General features: G+C 45.7%; 1 protein-coding gene across 1 annotated transcript; it reads left to right on the top strand.

Moving 5' to 3' along the window:
• Positions 1–11771: 11771 nt before the first annotated feature.
• On the top strand, positions 11772–16022 carry LOC119294972 (zinc finger BED domain-containing protein RICESLEEPER 2-like). Its single transcript, XM_037573283.1, has 2 exons — positions 11772–11940; positions 13398–16022. The coding sequence occupies exon 2, from the start codon at positions 13430–13432 to the stop codon at positions 15758–15760; it is 2331 nt and encodes a 776-aa protein (XP_037429180.1). The 5' UTR covers positions 11772–11940; positions 13398–13429; the 3' UTR covers positions 15761–16022.
• Positions 16023–20568: the final 4546 nt, after the last annotated feature.

Raw genomic sequence — 20568 nt, 5'->3', positions numbered from 1 at the left:
TCAATTTGACAATATTGTTATCCATATCTTTCTTCTTTTGCATATCACACAAATCAACAAAATTGTTTAGATGAGTAGCGACATCTTCACTAGGAAGGCCGACGAATTGATCTTTCATGACAAGATTCAGCAAAGCGGTATTGATTTCACAAGACTCATCATTATTAAGAGGAGCAATTGGAGTACTAAGGAAATCATTATTATTGGTATTCGAGAAATCACACAATTTGGTATTATCTTGCGCCATGGCAACAAGTAATCCAAAACACAAGCAACAAAAAGACAAACGGAAAAAAGGCAAAAGAGAAAGAGAGGAGGAGATTGGGAAAGAGAGGGCAAATAAAACGGCAAGGGTGAAGTGGGGGAGAGGAAAACGAGAGGCAAATAATGTAATGCGAGAGATAGGGATTGTGATGGGTACTTGGTATGGTTGACTTTTGTGCAAACTCCCCAGCAACGGCGCCAGAAATTCTTCTTGCTACCTCTTGAGCACTACGTTAGATTTCCCCGAAGAGGAGAGGATGATGCAGTAAAGTAGCGTAAGTATTTCCCTCAGTTTTTGAGAACCAAGGTATCAATCCAATAGGAGATCACGCTCAAGTCCCTCGTACCTACACAAAACGATAGCTACTCGCAACCAACGCGATTAGGGGTTGTCAATCCCTTCACGGTTACTTACGAGGGTGAGATCTGATAGAGATGATAAATAATTTTTTTGGTATTTTTGATATAGAGATGCAAAGTAAAAAGTAAAAGGCAACGTAAAAACAAAGCAAGTAATAAAGTAATGGAGATTGATATGATGAGAATAGACCCGGGGGCCATAGGTTTCACTAGTGGCTTCTCTCAAGAGCATAAGTATTCTACGGTGGGTGAACAAATTACTGTTGAGCAATTGATAGAAAAGCGAATAATCATGAGGTTATCTAGGTATGATCATGTATATAGGCATCACGTCCAAGACAAGTAGATCGAAACGATTCTGCATCTACTACTATTACTCCACTCGTCGACCGCTATCCAGCATGCATCTAGAGTATTAAGTAAAACAGAGTAACGCCTTAAGCAAGATGACATGATGTAGAGGGAGAAATTCATGCAATATGATAAAAACCCCATCTTGTTATCCTCGATGGTAACAATACAATAGGTGCCTTGCAACCCTTTCTGTCACTGGGTAAGGACATCGCAAGATTGAACCCAAAGCTAAACACTTCTCCCATTGCAAGAACTACCAATCTAGTTGGCCAAACCAAACGGATAATTCGAAGAGAATTTCAAAGATAACTCAATCATACATAAAAGAATTCAGTGAAGAATCAAATATTATTCATAGATAAGCTGGATCATAAACTCACAATTCATCGGTCTCAACAAACACACCGCAAAAAGAAGATTACATCGCCACAAGAGAGGGGGAGAACATTGTATTGAGATCCAAAAAGAGAGAAGAAGCCATCTAGCTAATAACTATGGACCCGAAGGTCTAAAGTAAACTACTCACACTTCATCGGAGAGGCTATGGTGTTGATGTAGAAGCCCTCCATGGTGGATGCCCTCTCCGGCGGAGCTCCGAAACAGGCCCCAAGATGGGATCTCGTAGATACAGAAGGTTGCGGCGGTGGAATTAGGTTTTTGGCTCCGTATCTGATCTGACGAGGGTACATAGGTATATATAGGAGGAAGGAGTACGTCGGTGGAGCAACAGGGGGCCCATGAGGCAGGGGGCGCGCCTAGGGGGGCGCCCTCCACCCTCGTGACCGCCTCTGGCACTTCTTGGAGTAGGGTCCAAGTCTCCTGGATCACGTTCGGTGAGAAAATCATGTTCCCGAAGGTTTTATTCCGTTTGGACTCCGTTTGATATTCTATTTCTTCGAAATACTGAAATAGGCAAAAAACAGCAATTCTGGGCTGGGCCTCCGGTTAATAGGTTAGTCCCAAAAATAATATAAAAGTGGAAAATAAAGCCCAATATAGTCCAAAACAGTAGATAAAGTAGCATGGAGCAATCAAAAATTATAGATACGTTGGAGACGTATCAGTATGATGTCTCATTGGACATGTGTTTAAGGAATGCGGTCTGGGTATTCATGGTGAGAAGAAAATGAAATATGGCGATTGGCTTTATGCAGATGGGCCTAACCAGGGTAGGATGGAGAATCAACCACCCAGGACAAACATGGCTACTCGCCCTAGTGCGAGGCAGGAAGCCCCACATATTACAGAAGGTAAGAATAACACGAGGTAAGAGGAATTGGACCCTGCCCTTGCGAATACTGCTTCTAGTCCAAGGAAGCCAGCTGGTATGGGGATGGAGTTAGACAAGGACCCAAGGAAGAGATTGAATATGGATGATGCTATTGTAAACTCATGCCATCCAAACAAAAACTCCACCTTATCGGCAATCACAGATGGGAGTGGTGCTGATCAGAAGGAAGGGAACTACCCTACAAGTAGCACAAGCAGCAAACAAGTGAAGACGGGAAAGGAAAGTGGAAACCAAGAGATATCGGCGGCCTCCCTCGAGGAGGACCGCCGGATGCAATGAATGTCCTCGCTTGGAACTGCCGGGGGGTAGGGAACCGCCGAACAGTTTGAGAGGTGTTTGCCCTTGTCAAAGCCAATGACCCCAAGCTAGTCTTCTTAGCGAGACTAGACAAGATGTGGTTAAAGTGGAGAAGCTTAAGTGGATGTTAGGTTTAAAAGGATTTCGTGGTGTTAGTAGTAATGGTAAAAGTGGAGGTTTGGCTCTTTTCTGGGATGAGTCACTATCCGTGACAGTACTTGATGCATGTTGTCGTTATATTCATGTTCGTATTGGTGATGTTGGAGGAGGAACCTCATGGAGAGGGACTTTTGTCTATGGCGAGCCAAGAGTTGAGAACAGGCAAGTCATGTGGGATCATCTAGCACGTCTCAGAGCAGTTTTGCAGGAACCTTGGTTTGTCTATGGAGATTATAACGAAGCTCTATGGCAACATGAGCATCTCTCGAGGTCTCCGCGATTGGAGACGCAAATGTCAGCCTTTATGGACTACCTGCTACTTTGTGAGCTCGTGGACTTGGGATTTGCAGGTATTCCATATATGTATAATAACGGGCAGGATGGGTGATCGCAATATGCAAGTCAGGCTAGATCGTGCTTGTGCGGATGAAGCTTGGAAGGACCTGTTTCCAGCGACGAGGGTGGTGCACCTTGCATCACCCTGTTCAGATCATTGTCCCCTACTAATCCAATTGGGGGATGTTCAAGCCTTTCGAAAGAAAGGAAATGCACCGCGGTATGAAATCATGTGGGAGCGGCATCGAGGTCTTCCAGACGTGGTAGCTACTTCATGGGTAAAGCATAAGCCGAGTGGATGGCTCGGTTCAGTGGCAATGTCATTGAAACATGTTATGAAGGATTTGAAAGAATGGAGCAGAAACAACTTTGGCAATGTCTTGAAAGAAATAGAAGAGCTAAGGAATCAACTAGTTGCATTACAATTAGCTGGGGCTGATCATTCCCATATCTGATATAAGATGAATCAGCTAGATGAACTCCTATATAGTGAAGAAATGATGTGGCTGTAGCGGTCACGTATTACGTGGCTAAAGGAAGGTGAACGTAACACGAAATACCTGCACCGTAGAGCAATCTGGAGGGCGAGGAGGAATCATATTCAGTGCCTAAAAAAGGTGGATTGCTCTTGGTGCTCTATACCATTAGAGATGGACAGGATGGCGCGGTCATACTTCAAGGAAGTATACACCAAAGACCATACTATCGATCCATTTGCCGTCTTGGATAGTATCCAACAGAGAGTTACATCATAGATGAATGATGTCTCGGTTTGCCTTTTTCTGACAAAGAGATTACTGATGCGCTCTTCCAAATAGGGCCTTTAAAGGCTCCAGGGGTGGATGGATTCTCGGCGCGGTTTTATCAGCGAAACTGGGATGTTCTTAAGGCAGATATTATTACGGCAGTTCAAGAGTTCTTTATCACAGGTATAAAGCCAGATGGTGTAAATGATACGGCGGTTGTATTAATACAAACTCCACATCCTCATGAACTAAAGGATTTTTGCCCTATTAGTCTTTGCAATGTGATATATAAAATTGTGTCTAAATGCATGGTGAACAAGTTGCGACCTTTCTTAGCAGAGCTTATTTCGGAAAATCAAAGTGCGTTTATTCTTGGCAGGCTTATTACGGATAACTCGATCATCGCTTTCGAATGTATCCATCATATACAGTCTGTTAAGGAAAATTCACCGGCTCTTTGTGCTTACAAGCTTGACCTTTCAAAGGCATATGACCGAGTAGATTGGGACTTTCTCTTGAGAGAGCCCTTCTCAAATGGGGCTTCTGCCAGTTTGGGATCTCTCGTGTTATGGCGTGTGTATCTTCTGTTAAATATTCAGTGAAGTTCAATGGCAAGCTACTGGATTCTTTTACCCTGTCCCGGGGTCTCCGGCAAGGTGATCCATTGTCCCCCTTTCTATTCCTATTTGTTGCTGATGCTCTATCAAGGTTGATCAATAAATCTATGGCAGAGGATGGGTTGAAAGGGGTGAAAATTTGTAGAGGTGCTCCGAAAATATCTCACCTTTATTCGCGGATGATTCACTCTTGTTTTTTCAAGCTTCTGAACAGCAGGCAAATTTGGTTAAGGGTTTGTTGAACACTTATGCGGCGGCTACTGGCCAACTAATAAATCCATCAAAGTGATCCATCCTTTTTTCAGATCACTGCACGCCCACATTTGCTAATAATGTAAAGGCTGTACTGGAGATTACACAGGAGGTCTTTGAGCCTAAGTATCTAGGCCTTCCTGTGCCATAGGGAAGAATGCATAAGGGCAGTTTTGAAACTTTCCAGGAGAGATTAAGGAAGAGATTAATCGACTGGAGTGAGCAATATATGTCATCAGGTAACAAGGAGATTTTAATTAAATCACTTGCTTAGGCTATACCGGCTTATGTCATGAGTGTTTTCAAGCTCCCGGCATCGATTTGCGATGAGTTAACCTGCATGATGAGACAGTACTAGTGGGGAGTTGAAAAGGGGAAGCGTAAAATGGCATGGCTGAGTTGGGACAAAATGCGTGTACCCAAATCTATGGGAGGCATGGGCTTTAGAGATATGCGGGCTTTTAACCAAGCCCTACTCGCAAAACAAGCGTGGCGCCTTCTGGATACGCCAGGCAGTTTATGTGCTAGGCTTCTAAAGGCGAAATATTTCCCGGCTGGTAATTTACTGGACTCGGTGTTCTCTAACAATGGTTCTGCAGTGTGGAAAGGGATTGTATACGGTCTTGATCTTCTGAAGAAGGGGGTTATTTGGCGAGGGGGGGTGGGGGGCTCACACGTACTTGGCGAGACCCTTGGATTCCAAGAGCAACCTCGTTCCGCCCTATTACTCCTAAGCGCACATCCGGCTGAACCGTGTGTCAGAGTTCTTGGATGAGAATGGTGCATGGCGGATGGATCGGTTAAGAGAGAATTTTTGGCCTATGGACATCGATTATATTGTGTAAATAAGGACGTCCCCAAGGCAGCGTTGTGATTTCGTATCGTGGTTCCCAGAGAAGAATGGCCAATTCTCGGTCAGGAGTGCTTACAAACTTGCCACATATGATCATAACATAGCGTTTGCGGGGGGAGCTTCATGCTCAGCACCAAGTGGAGTGAGATCAATTTGGAATGCTGTGTGGAAATCGTCAGTACCTCAGAAGACGAAAATCACGGCTTGAAAGGTAGTTGCAGGCGCCTTGCCAACGGCGCAATGTAAAAAGTTCAGACACTTATCCACGCGCTCGACCTATCCTTTATGTGGCGTGGAAGAGGAGGGCTCCTTTCACGCGCTAGTTACATGCACTAATGCGCGTATGATTTGGTTGAATATGAGGACTAGATGGCCTCTCCCTTCGGATGAGGTTCTAATTGACAATGGCAAGGAATGGTTACTGCATTTGCTGATAAACTGTACCGATGAGGTCTGGAACATGGTGATCATGGTAGTTTGGCGAATTTGGCACCTACGGACAGATCAATCACATGGCAAGGAAATCCCACCAACGGATGTCACGATGGAGTTCCTCGACAGCTATTACAAGTCCATCAAACTAGCAGGGCATTTTAGTACGAAGGAAATAATCAAGGGCAAGATGCAAACTTCTGCCGATTGCTTAGGTTATATGCACAAAGTGAAACCCTTGACCATGCCATGGCCTGCGCCCCAGCCGGGCTACGTTGCCCTTTCCGTCGATGGGTCCTTCCTGGACTCCGATGGGTCAGCTGCTGCTGGCATGATGCTTCGAGACGATAAAGGCAAGATTCTTTTTTCAGCGTACCGTTATATCTTTCATTGCAATGATCCGTTGGAAGCGGAAATTGAATGCCCTCATGCAGGGCATGGCTTTGGCTATACAACATACTTCGCTTCCGGTGGTCATTCAGTCAGATTCCACTGAAGCACTCTCAATCCTGTCTAACAATGGCCTGGTGAAGTCAGCTTATGGCCAGTTGGTTCTTGAGATTAAAGAGTTGATGAGTAGTAGGGAGTTTTTACCCCAGAAAATCCATCGTAGTCAGAATTGTGTCACTGATCGTTTGGCCACTTACAACCGCTCCGAGAGAACCACAGTTGTGTGGTTACAGTCGGCTCCATCTTGTATTGAGGATTTGTGGCCTCTTGATTGTAACACTATAATTTTGCAATAAAAACTCCCTTTACCCCGGAAAAGAAAACAAAGCGATGGCATTTTTGAGCATTTGAAATTTCTAGTGGCAGAATTGAGTAGTGAGACACAACCGGTGGCATAAATGATAAAATTCCAAAAAAAAATATGGATCAGAAAGAGTAATAGATTTGTATTTTGTTTTTCAAATTAGAAGGATCGCATGCTTCTGTAGGGGATGACAGAGCTAGCTCCATTGTTAAATCAGCTCTTGGGAAAAGGCTTCATAGGTCAGTTCATGAGAATAAGAACTCAGAACAAAATGTAACCCGAAAAAAGAAGTGTACTGGAGACGAGTTTCATAGGATAGGGCAAGAAATAGGGTTGAATGGTGGAAAGGCAGCAACCGATCCCGGGGCTATCGGTCAACTAACGAGCGCGACTGACGACGCCCGTCAGGACCAATGAGTATCCTTAGCTGGAACTGTCGGGGCCTTGGGCAGCCCCGGACAGTTCAAGAGTTGGTATGCCTAGTTCATACCTACCGCCCGAAGATCGTCTTCTTGTCTGAAACAAGGCAATGCGAAGAGAAAGTGAGAAGAATAAGATGGAGAATAGGCATGAGACACTGTTGTACTCATGATGGTAAGGGCAAAGGTGGAGGCATTGCTTTGTACTGGGATGATCAAATTAAAATAAAAGTATTGTCGTATGGTCCTCGGTACTTTGATGTGCTTGTGTGTGATGAGCCCCATGGCCCGATGTGGCGGGGAACCTTTGTTTATGGTGAACCCAGAACTCAAGATAGGCATTTTATGTGGACTTTGCTGAAAAGAATCAGACCAAATGCGAACGAACCTTGGATGATGATCGGTGATTTTAATGAGACGATGTGGCAATCTGAACATTTGTCATGTACTATAAGATCTGAAGCACAAATGGCAAGATTTTGGAATATGTTATCGTACTGTAATTTACATGATTTGGGGTTCAGGGGCAGGCCATGGACCTATGATAACAAACAAGGTGGTGATAGAAATGTCAAGGCAAGGATCGATAGAGGAGTGGCTTCCCCATGTTGGATGGATCTGTTCAAGGATGCAACTGTGACACACATTGCTTCAAGTCGGTCTGACCACTTCCCCCTATTGCTTTGTTTTTCTATCCAACCCTTTAGCAAAAGGGGGTCAAGGCCTTTTCGCTATGAACATATGTGGGAAAGAGATGCAACTTTAGCTGGGGAAGTGAAAGAGGCTTGGCATAAGGAGAAACAGCGGGAACCAGGTTTAACTGATGTGGCTAGTAAATTAAATTCTGTCAGTAAGAGGTTGCAGGTGTGGAGTAGGAAAAGGTTTGGGTCTGTTCCTCGCAAGGTCAAACAACTTCGTACGAAACTTGACAGGCTATGGAGTATGGCACCTTCTCTTGACCGTGATAAGAAGATCCAGCTCACCTCAAAAGAACTGGACGAGTTTCTCCTTAGGGAGGAAATGTTGTGGAGACAACGATCGCGTGTCACACAACTTCGAGAAGGGGAACAAAATACAAAATATTTCCAGCAAAAAGCGACTTGGAGACAGAAAAAGAACAAGATTAGCAAGCTCAAAGATCCTGCTGGTAATTGGATCCATGATCCGGGTAAGTTAAGCACCATGGTAAGAGAGTTTTTTATGAAGCTTTATGAGGCTGACACAACTCTGGAACCCAATAACCCGCTGGAGCTGTTTGTTGCTAAAGTTACCCCGGAGATAAATGATCAGATTTGTAAGGCTTTTACAGATGAAGAAATAAGTGATGCTCTTTTTCAAATTGGTCCTTTGAAGTCCCCTGGCATTGATGGGTTCCCTGCCCGCTTCTTTCAAAGGAATTGGGTTGAGCTCCGAACGGATGTGATTAGCGCGGTGAAGAAATTCTTTGATGATGGAATCATGCCAGGAGGAATTAACGACACGATGATTGTCCTTATTCCTAAAGGTAATGCTCCCGAATACTTGAAAGATTTTCGGCCAATAAGCCTGTGCAACGTCATCTATAAAGTGATCTCTAAATGCCTTGTCAACCGCCTTCGACCTTTCTTGGATGAGTTGGTGTCAGAAACACAGAGTGCTTTCATTCCTGGGAGACTCATCACGGACAACGCGTATATCGCCTTGAGTGTTTTTATAAAATCCAACACAGCAAGAACGCTACCAATAACCATTGTGCCTACAAACTTGATCTGTCCAAAGCGTATGATCGTGTGGATTGGAGTTTCCTAGAAGGAGTTCTTAGCAGATTCGGGTTTTGTCAGAAATGGATAAATTGGGTGATGACCTGTGTTCGGTCTGTGAGATATGCAGTGAAGCTAAATGGAGAAATCTTGGATTTCTTCGAACCTTCGAGGGGTCTCCGTCAAGGTGACCCTTTAAGTCCGTATTTGTTCTTGTTTGTGGCTGAAGGTCTATCACGTGCCCTTGAGGCTGAATGTGCTGCTGGTAAGATCACCCCTTTGAAAGTGGCGAGAGGGAGCCCAGGTATCTCCATCTTCTATTCGCAGATGATAGCCTTCTCTTCTTTAAAGCTGATAGTGATGAATCAAGGAGTATCAAGAATGCCCTGAACAAATTTCAGCACGGGATGGGCCAACTGTTAAGCCCAAGTAAATGTTCCATGTTGTTTAGCAGAGCTTGCCCTTCGCAAGTCTAGAATGAGATTAAGCATGTTCTGGATATTAGCTCAGTCACTTTTGAGGAGAGGTATTTGGGTTTGCCCACACTCGAGGGGCGCATGAAGAGGTCCCAGTTTCAACCTATCTTTGAGCGCTTCACTAAAAGGCTCACTAATTGGGTTGAAAGATTTATGTCCCATGGTTCTAAAGATATTTTGATCAAATCGGTGATTCAAGCATTACCGACTTATACCATGAGTATGTTCAAGATGAGTGTGGATTTTTGTGAGCAATACGAGAAAATGGTGTGTGATTTTTGGTGGGGTGACGAGCAAAATCAAAGAAGAGTTCACTGGATGTCATGGGAGAAAATGACACAACCAAAATGTCATGGAGGCTTGGGATTTCGAGACATGCAGGTTTTCAACCAGGCCCTGCTGGCTAAGCAAGCCTGGCGCTTAATTCAGAGACCAGAGAGTTTGTGTGCTCGGATTCCGAAGTCAAAATATTATCCGAATGGCAATTTGCTGGACACGGTCTTCGCGTCCGATGCGTCTCCTGTGTGGAGAGGGATTGAATTTGGCCTATAACTCCTGAAGAAAGGTGTTGTTTGGAGAGTTGGAAATGGGAATAGTATCCAAATCCTTAAGGATAATTGGACCCCAAGGCAATCAGGACTCAAGGTTCTATCTCTTAAGACCTGGAGCCGAATCAGATGGGTTAATCAGCTCATGTTGCCGCAAGCAAGGGAATGGAATGTCCCCCTTATCGAAAAGCTATTCCATAATTTTGACGCCGAGGAAATATGCAAAATAAAGATTCCTCTCAATGAGACTGAAGACCATCTAGCTTGGAACTATGAGAAAAATGGCATCTTCACGGTAAGAAGTGCTTATAGATTGGGTATGAACTTGAAGCAACAGGAAGAAATAGTTGGTTCGTCTCGTAGCATCAACACTGGAAGGGAAAATCTATGGAATTTGGTCTGGAAAGCACATGTCCCTCACAAAGTTCGTATTGTTGCCTGGAGAATTGCCACAGATTCACTTCCCACAAAGGAAAACAAAAGGAGGAGGACCCTGGAAATTGATGGAATATGTAATATATGTGGTATAGAGAAAGAGGATGCTCACCATGTTGTTGTGAGCTGCACCAAGGCTAGACCTCTTAGAGAAAAGATAAGAGAACATTGGGCATTACCAAAAGAACCAGTACTTGCCGAACCTAACCCGGATTGGCTGTTAAATGCTTTAAGCCAATGCTCTGGACACATGCATGAAAAACTGCTACTGGTTCTTTGGCGGTCATGGCATCTCAGGAAGGATATTGTACATAATAAAGGGGAAGCAAAGATCTCAGACTCGGTCCTTTTCCTAAAGAATTATTGGGAAACATTGAACTCTGAAGCCACCGCTGAAAGTGATATCAAAGGAAAAAAAACATTGCATGTTACCGAGATGCAGTCGTCACCAAAAAGAATTATACAGCCAAAATGCCACTGGTCTAGGCCCCAAGGAGCTTGTATTAAACTGAACATCGATGCTTCTTTTGTTTTAGTGGGCTCGGCTTGGGCTGGGGCGGTCACTCGTGATAGCACGGGATCAGTTGTATTTTCTGTAGGCTGTCATGTTCAGGCATGCGACGATGCAGAGGAAGCAGAGGCAAGCGCCCTTGTGATTGGACTCAAGTGTTTGAGAAATGTTCACAGGGGACAGGTATACGTTGAGTCTGACCGTGCTGCTGTTGTGAATGCTATGAACACTGAAGGAAGGAACAAGGCCAAGTGGTGGGCTAAGTACGAAGAGGCTAAAAGCATGATGCGTGACTTCAGTATATCTGAGGTGAGGAAAATCAAAAGAGAGTGCAATGTGGCTGCACATGAGCTGGCTGCTCATGCTAGAATTCATGGGGATTTTTTTCTGCCAAAGAATGTGCCACCAGATATACTTCATGTAATTGAGAATGATTGTACTCGTATTATGAATGAATGAGCTCTCTTTTTGCCCTAAAAAAAATAGAAGGATCGCACAAAAAAAAAGGTGAACTTTTCAACTTCCCCAGACCCCCGATCGACGACTCTGGCCGTAACCGGGCCATTTTTCTTCTTTCGATCCGTACCCTAACGCAAGTTCAAGCTTATCCGCCCACATAAATCGGACGGTCCAAATCGGAACCCGAGCACATCAGCCCAAACCCTAGTCGCCGACGCTGTAGCCTTCCTGGCCTGCGTCCGCGGTCCACCCCCTAATTCCATCCATGGATAAAAATACTGAAAACGAGCCGCGCGTCCCGAAAACTGCCCAAAAAATAGCCGGTCCACGCGGACGAGCCCCCACCATGGCCCGCCGGCAGCCTCACGCCCGTGCCAGCTCGGCAGCCCATCGCCGTGGGCCGCGAGCCCATAAATCCCCGTCCATCCCCCGCTTTTCCGTTTCCCCCAGACCCGACGAAATTTTCCGCCTCGCCCCGCTGGTCCGTGCTCGGTCCCTCCTCCCCCGTGGCCGCCCGCCCGCCCCCAGAAGAAAAAGGCGGATCTAGGGTTTGCTCGGCCTTCGTTCTTCTTGGGCCGAGCCCCAATCCTGCACCGCCCGCCTCGAGTTGGATCTCCGCCGGCCCCCCTCCGCCTCCGTAAGCCCCCCAAACTCTAAACAGCCTCCTCCTCCTCCCTCCTCCTCCGCGCCTCTCCAGGCCTCCTCCCCATCCATCCATGCCCGCGCCGCTCGTGGCCTCGCGGATTGGATTCGATTGCATGTCTAGATCTGGCCCCGTTTGCTTTTCTGGCCGCGCGCTAGGCCGTGTGGATCTGCTGTGGAGCAGTACGCGCTTCGTTCGAGAATTGGCTGCGTGTGTTCCTGTGGAGGTTTATCTAGATTCATATGGTTTCCGCGGGTGCTGAAATGGTCGCATGCGGGCTATGTCGTCCTTTTGTTTTTCTTTAATTCGTTTCGTGCGCTGCTAATGGCGGGGGGTCTCGCCGGTCCAAATTGTGAGCAAACGGCGGGGAGTTTCGCGAGTCCAAATTATGAGTAGTACCTCTGTTGTTTTGTCTGGGAGGATGATTCATTCTTTTTGCCGTAGGAAGCAGCTGCTACTGAGTCATACCTTGGTGGATGACTTGTGTTTTGCATAGGGGTTGGTTTAGTCATGTGAGATGTGGCGAGTTTAGGCCTTGTTTGGCTGCAAACATGATGACTATCGCAGCCATTTGCAACAGATGATAATGTTCAGTTGTTCACATCAGGGGTAGAGGAGCATGTGAAGGGACCACAGTCACTAATTAACATGTTTATAGCAGTAAATATATTCTGTAATTTTATCGACCCCTAGAAGTCGTAATTCTGCGGAATGCGGTGGCACTTATCCCTGGAGATGTGATGGTTCTGTGAACACAACATTCTTGATTATCATTTGCATAGCCAATGTTTGATGATTTGGTTGTTTACACGAGCCTACCTAGGTACCATCCATTAGGTTGCTATATATCAGCCCTTATTGCTCAACAGTTTTGGCTATGGCTATGGCCTTTTTAGCTTGTTCCCAGGAACAACATGTATTCACATTTGTATATAAGAAGCTACTTAGGGTGGTGTTTATTTTTTACAACGTATGTGCTGGTGTCTCTGAATTTCCCAATCAGGGCCTTGTCCTATAACTTTAATCTTGTTTTCTGTTATGATTGTTTAGCGAATTGAATGGCCTACTTTCATGATTTTCCTGGCTTTCTACAGCTCCACTCTTCTATTGATTTCTTTCATCATGATATATTTGATACTCCCTCCGTTCCAAAATATTGCGAGCATCTATCTCGATGTGGACAATATACTTCAATTATTTACTGTTGGACACTTTACTTTTCAAGAGATCACAGTTCCTTGGGCAAATTTACCATCTTCCAGACAATTTGCTCTACTTGAAATCTACATATAAATTTGCAGTAATGATTTTTAGATCTCTTCTGGATAATGTACATAATCAAAGTGAAATTATGCAAGATTTTTCAGCCTTATTCCAGCTTTCCAATTGTTCTGATTTAACTACATTAGATCTGACATGATTTTATTTGATCAATTGTTCCAAATTGACAGGCTTTTGGGTTCCATCAGATAATCTTTCATAGGATGGGCGAACCAAATGGCAATGAAAATGCCATGGTGCATGAAAGTGAAATGGTTGTTGGTGATGAGATGATCCATGGCAATGAAATGGTTCACAGTGGCGAGATGATCCATGAGCATGATATGGTTCAAGGGAATGAGATGGTTCATGGTGACGACATGGTGGATGGGAGTGGGATGGTCCATGATGATGAGATGATCCATGGTAATGAGATGATTCAAGTTAGTGACATGATCCATGGTCATGAAATGGTTCAAGTGAATGACATGGTCAATGGTGATGAGATGGCCCATGGTCACGAATTGGTCAGTGCTGAGGTGACCCCACCAACCATATCAAGACGCCGGAGAAAGAAGTCATTAGTATGGGAGCACTTTACCATTGAACCTGTTCCTGGGGAGAGGGGATGCCAACGTGCATGCTGCAACCTATGTAAGGCAACCTTTGCATACAGTTCTGGCACAAAAATTGCAGGTACTAGCCATCTCAAGAGGCACATCACGCTTGGCTCTTGCCCTATGATAAAAAACCAAGAGAGGAAGCTGGCGATGAGTTCAGTTGGAGGAGTGACTGATAACGATGGTGAGGGTACCGTAGAACGTCCTTCTAAGAGGCGTTACAGATATACTGGCTTTGCAAATGCTACATTTGATCAAGACCGTAGCAGCTCACATCTGGCAAAGCTTATCATTTTGCATGACTACCCACTTCATGTTGTTCAACAGCCAGCCTTCACTGCTTTTACTGAGAGCCTGCAGCCGCGTTTCAGGGTTGCGGATGTTGAAACAATGGAGGCAGAGGTGTATGGTGTTTACCAGAAAGAAAAAAACAACCTAATGCAAGCATTGAACACTATGCCTGGAAGGATTAGCCTCACCATAGGATTGTGGACAACTAGTCAGACTCTTGGCTATGTTTCTATTGCTGGGCAGTTCATTGACACGGATTGGAAAGTGCATCGAAGAATGCTTAACTTCATGATGGTGTCTTCTCCTCATTCGGAGAATGCACTTAGTGAAGCTATTAGCTCGAGCCTTACCGACTGGAACATGAAGGACAAGCTATTCACCGTCACATTGGATAATGATTGCTCATCACATGATATCTACAGTGCAAACCTGAGAGATCATCTCTCCAGTAAGAACAACCTGATGCTTAAGGGCCATCTGTTTGTTGTGAGGTGCTATGCCAATATCCTCAATGCAGTTGCACATGATGTCATTGCTTCAATCCATGGTGTGATCTACAGTATCCGTGAAAGTATAAAGTTCATAAAAGCTTCTTCTGCCCGTGAGCAGAAGTTTGCTGAGATTGCTCTGCAGCTGGAGATTCCCAGCACTAAGACCCTGTGCCTTGATGTTACAACACAGTGGAATACCACTTACCTTATGCTGCTTGCTGCCTTGGATTATAGGCAGGCATTCACCACATTGGAGACATGTGATGATAACTACAATGAGTCGCCTTCTGCAGAAGACTGGAAGAAGTTGGAAGCTGCCTGCAACTATTTGAAATTTCTGTATGATTCTGCACATAGCATCATGGCTGCGGCAAATCCAACTTCTAACTTATTTTTCCATGAGGCGTGGAAACTTCAGCTGGAACTGTCAAATGCCATAACCCATGAAGATCCAGTTTTCAGTAGCATCGCCAAAGAAATGCATGAGAGGTTTGACAAGTACTGGAAGGATTGCAACCTTGTTCTAGCCATTGGTGTTGTCATGGACCCTCGTTTCAAGATGAAACTTGTAGAATTCAGTTATTCTAAAATCTATGGTGTGGAGGCAGCAAAGTATGTTAAGGTGGTGGATGATGCTCTTCATGACCTTTACAAGGATTATGTTGCACAGCCCCTGCCCCTGACGCCAGCCTATGGCGCACCAGGGGAAGTTAATAAAAATGGGCCTGCCAATGCGAATAACAACGCAGTAACTCCACCTTCTACTGGGGATGGACTCCTTGACTTTGACATGTATCTTTCAGAGATAGCAATAAGCCAGCCCTCCAAGTCTGAGCTGGAGCAGTACCTGGAAGAAGCCCTGACGCCTCGCATCCAAGACTTTGAAATCGTGGACTGGTGGAAGCTCAACACCCTGAAGTTTCCAACACTGGCGAAGATGGCCCGTGATATCTTGGCCATCCCCATGTCCATGGTGAGCAGCGGCTGCTCCATATTTGCAGCGGCAACGACAGGAAGCCGGATGCTTGATGACTATAGAAGCTCACTGCGCCCTGAAATCGTGGAGGCACTTTTCTGCTCCAAAGACTGGCTTCAGTATGCTCCGCCGCCTCCTCCAGAAGCGCAGGGTTCTGTAGCGGTGAAGATGGAGTGATTGGTCCCTTAGTCCTTAGTTGGTAGCCTTCACAAGAAGGCTGCTTGGTTGGTGTTGAGCTTAGTTTGTGCCTAGCGCTCTCGATCATAGAATGTTACTGATGATGTTCGAGCTATCCATTAGATGTAATGAGTACTCTTGATTATTCTTGTCGAATTCAGATTCTGAGCCCGTGACATACTTGCAGGGTGGTGAGGTTGTCGCCAGTGATGCACTGTTTGCATGTTGTTCCGCCCGTGTGATCGTGGCCTGTTGGCTGGCTCGTTGTCATCGTCTGCTGTTGGCTTGATTGTGTGCGTTTCCTTCTGTCCTGATTGTGCATCCAACCTCAGCAGGCTGGTTTCAATGCTATTTGCATGTTCGTCTCTTGCAGAATATGTACTGTGTGGAACTAGTGTTCGTTTCAGATCTCTTTTGGTAATTTCACGGTCTCATTTTGTTCTTCAGATCCCTTTAATTCACGCATGGGCGGGGCTCTTGGCGTGGTTCTGAACTCTGAAGAAAGCTTATGCCATTGCTGAGCACAGACCATTTTAGGCAGTAGCAGTATGAAAAGATGTTATCTTTTTTTTAGAAGTACCATGTATTCATTCATAAAAGCAGGAACATACTACAACATACATGGCTTCTCTTTGGAACAGCCCGGAGGGACAACACAAGGAAATCTACAGTAATCCATAAAAATAAAAAAGTGAAAACTGATCTTTTGGGTTCCTGCATCCACCATCATCATGGCCAAAGAATCCAGTCGCCGTCGTGGCCAAAGCATTTGCCGGAGGGAAGAAACACAAGCCTCCAACTTGCCAAGATTCAAGATAGTGCCATAGGAGCCAAGCTGCGTTATGAGCTGTCACAAGTCACATCGCATATGTCGATGTGGGTCGTCGGCCGCAGTAATACTCCACACATCTTGGATCGCAGTCTTGAAGTTTCCGAGTGGCAGAGCCGCCGAAAAACTTCAGAATCGGCAACCATCTTCCACGCCAAATCTCCATGTAGACCATCCCTTGGATAAGACTGGTGCTGGAAGCGTTGGCCAACTCCAAGCCACATACTTCCAGCTCTGCGACGATGCTGGAGACGCAGCCGACGCGACATGGACGGGGGTGAAGAAACAAGAACTAGATCATGAACTCCACCGCCGTCTTGAAGAACTCGCTCGAACACAAATCTGTGGCTCCTCGACGTCATTGAAGAATGCTGCCAAGGCGGTGGCCCGAAAAACTTTATTCATAGTGGCGGCATCTGCACCGAGCGAGCCTCGTCACCCGACATACCTATCCCCCACCCTCTTGCTACCGCTGGAGCGGCGAGCGGAGGGCAGAGGAGCTGACGGCCTTGCCAGCAACAGGAAGCAGGAACGGCTCCGCCTGCCAAATCGCCTCTCCTGGGCGGTTGAGAACGAAGCGGTAGGCAGTTGAAAAGATGTTATCTTGTGGAGGGAAGGAGGTTCTAATCAAGTCTGTAGATCCAGCCATACCAATTTATTGAATGGCTTGTTTAAACTCCAAAAAGGTCTATATGAGCATATAAATTCTATAATCCCCAAGTTTTTTGGTGGGGCAGCAAGAATGGTGAGAGGAAGGTTGCTTGGGTGTCTTGGGAAGCGATGACTCGACCAAAATTCATGGGTGGTCTAGGCTTTCATGATCTTGAATTATTCAATCTTGCATTGTTGGCCAGGCAAGCATGGAGGTTACTAATGGAGCCTAACTCTCGAGTAGAAGCCATCCTTCACAAATTTGGAGATCGGTATTGGAGGGATGGTATGTGAGGTGGAGCATCAACAGAGATTTGGAGACATAACTGGCTTCCCTGGGTGTGCTCTATGAAACTTATTACTATTTCTCAACCGGATAGGCCAGTTTTTGTCCGAGAGCTTATAGATGAGACATCAGCTACTTGGAAGGTTGATTTGGTGCGACAATTGTTCATACCCATGGATACCGAGGCCATCCTCTTTGTCCCACTTTGCACACATAGAGTGACCGATTTCTGGTCATGGAGTAAAGAAAAGAATGGTCTCTTAAGTGCTTGCAAGGTGTTAGAGCATCTCTAGTATCTCTAGCATACCCCTTAAAACCGCGACCCTTATAAAGCGCGTTTAAGGGCCGAAATCGGTTGCGGCGGAACAAAGCCCGATATTCTCTTTTACCGCTCGGGTTTGCGGGCTCTGTTTCGCGTGTTGCCGATTTCGGCCCTCAAACCGTAAAACCACACAATGCAATTGACCGCGATTTTTTAAAACACAAGTGTCGAGAATTTAGACACGGTTTTGAAGACATTTGAACATAGTTTTTGCGCCACAACCCAAAAGACACCGCATTCGTCATCACTCCATCATCATCATCATCACAAGATGAAATCTTCACCTCCATCATTGCCACCACCACTTGCCGAACCACCACCGAACCTTGGCACCGCATAGCCTCTTGTGGCTAGCCTCCTCCTCTCTAAGATCTCCAACCTTGCAATGTCATGCCATTCTTTGGTGACCTCATCCATCTAATTTCGATTCATCATCATGATCTTGTTCTCCTCTTGAAGGAGCTTGGCCATGGCTTTGTTCTCTTCGGCCATGGTTCTTCTCTCCTCAATGGCGGCCTTGCGCATGGTCTCCTCCTTGAGTAGTTGCCACTTCTCTTGCTTCCCTTGAGCCTTCTTCTCGGCCAACTTTTTTTCCTTCAATGTCTTGATCACCAATAGCTCATTGGACTTGACCATGTGATCTAGCTTGTCCCGCAAGCTTGATGCTTCTGCTTCCTTCTTGATCTTGTCTTTGGCCTTTTTGTTTCCATCGGGCTTATTCTTGTTTCTTGGGCCATCGTCATCTTCTTCTTTTTCATCATCATCCATCTTGGTGAGTGCACCTCTCTTCGTTGGGGATTCTTTGTCAATCACCTTCCACTTCTTGCTATCTTTGAGAAGTTCCCAGCAATGCTCTAGTGAAATGCCTTTTTGCATGAAGCTTCCATGTCCTTGTACCTTTCTTGCACAATTTTGTCCTACAAAACGAAAACGATGTCAAATTATGCAACCACTCCGATGGCTACAAAAGATTTGCACAACTTGGGACATGAAAACAAACTCACATAGTCGGCTTCAACGGTACCACTTGGAGGTGCATTGAGGACTTGCGTCAAGCAAGCAGCCCAACAGCTACAAATCGGCTTGATCGCGTCCCAATGACCTTGGAGAGACCGAAAGGTGTGTGGCGTCCTGTTGGGATACTTTTGAAGGAAATATGCCCTAGAGGCAATAATAAAGTTATTATTTATTTCCTCATATCATGATAAATGTTTATTATTCATGCTAGAATTGTATTAACCAGAAACATGATACATGTGTGAATACATAGACAAACATATAGTCACTAGTATGCCTCTACTTGACTAGCTCATTAATCAAAGATGGTTATGTTTCCTAACCATAGACATGTGTTGTCATTTGATTAATGGGATCACATCATTAGGAGAATGATGTGATTGACATGACCCATTCTGTTAGCCTAGCACTTGATCGTTTAGTATATTGCTATTGCTTTCTTCATGACTTATACATGTTCCTGTGACTATGAGATTATGCAACTCCCGTTTACCGGAGGAACACTTTGGGTGCTACCAAACGTCACAACGTAACTGGGTGATTATAAAGGAGTACTACAGGTGTCTCCAAAGGTACATGTTGGGTTGGCGTATTTCGAGATTAGGTTTTGTCACTCCGATTGTCGAAGAGGTATCTCTGGGCCCTCTCGGTAATGCACATCACTATAAGCCTTGCAAGCAATGTAGCTAATGAGTTAGTTACGGAATGATGCATTACGTAAAGAGTAAAGAGACTTGCCAGTAACGAGATTGAACTAGGTATTGGATACCGACGATTGAATCTCGGGCAAGTAACATACCGATGACAAAGGGAACAATGTATGTTGTTATGCGGTTTGACCGATAAAGATCTTCGTAGAATATGTAGGAGCCAATATGAGCATCCAGGTTCCGCTATTGGTTATTGACCGAGAATAGTTCTAGGTCATGTCTACATAGTTCTCGAACCCGTAGGGTCCGCACACTTAACGTTACGATGACAGTTTTATTATGAGTTTATAAGTTTTGATGTATCGAAGGTTGTTCGGAGTCCCGGATGTGATCACGGACATGACGAGGAGTCTCGAAATGGTCGAGACGTAAAGATTGATATATTGGAAGCCTATATTTGGATATCGGAATGGTTCCGGGTGAAATCGGGATTTTACCGGAACGCCGGGGGGTTACCGGAACCCTCCCGGGGGTTAATGGGCCTTAGTGGGCCATGAGGGAGAAGCGGAGGGCTGGCCAGGGCAGGCCGTGCGCCCCCTCCCCCCTAGTCTGAATAGGACAAGGAAGGGGGGGGGCACCACCCCCTTTCCTCTTTCCACTCCCCCTTTTCCTTCTCCACCAAGGCAAGAGGGGGGAGTCCTACTCCTGACCAGAGTAGGACTCCTCCAGGCGCACCCCTAGGGGGCCGGCCGCACCCCCCTCCCTCCTTTATATACGGGGGCAGGGGGCACCCTAGAACACACAAGTTGATCTTCAAGATCGTTCCTTAGCCGTGTGTGGTGCCCCCCCTCCACCATATTCCACCTTGGTCATATCGTCGCAGAGTTTAGGCGAAGCCCTGCGCCAGTAGAATATCATCATCATCACCACGCCGTCGTGCTGACGGAACTCATCCCCGACACTTTGCTGGATCGAAGTCCGGGGACCGTCATCGAGCTGAACGTGTGCTGAACTCGGAGGTGCCGTACGTTCGGTGCTTGGATCGGTCGGATC

The sequence above is a fragment of the Triticum dicoccoides genome, chromosome 4B (genome assembly GCF_002162155.2).
Source record: "Triticum dicoccoides isolate Atlit2015 ecotype Zavitan chromosome 4B, WEW_v2.0, whole genome shotgun sequence".
NCBI lineage: Eukaryota > Viridiplantae > Streptophyta > Magnoliopsida > Poales > Poaceae > Triticum > Triticum dicoccoides.
This window is presented reverse-complemented; position numbering and strand designations above follow the sequence as displayed.

Bases quoted from the DNA above. Each gene is read 5' to 3' on its own strand.
- LOC119294972 (XM_037573283.1), top strand. From the start codon at position 13,430: ATGGGCGAACCAAATGGCAATGAAAATGCCATGGTGCATGAAAGTGAA.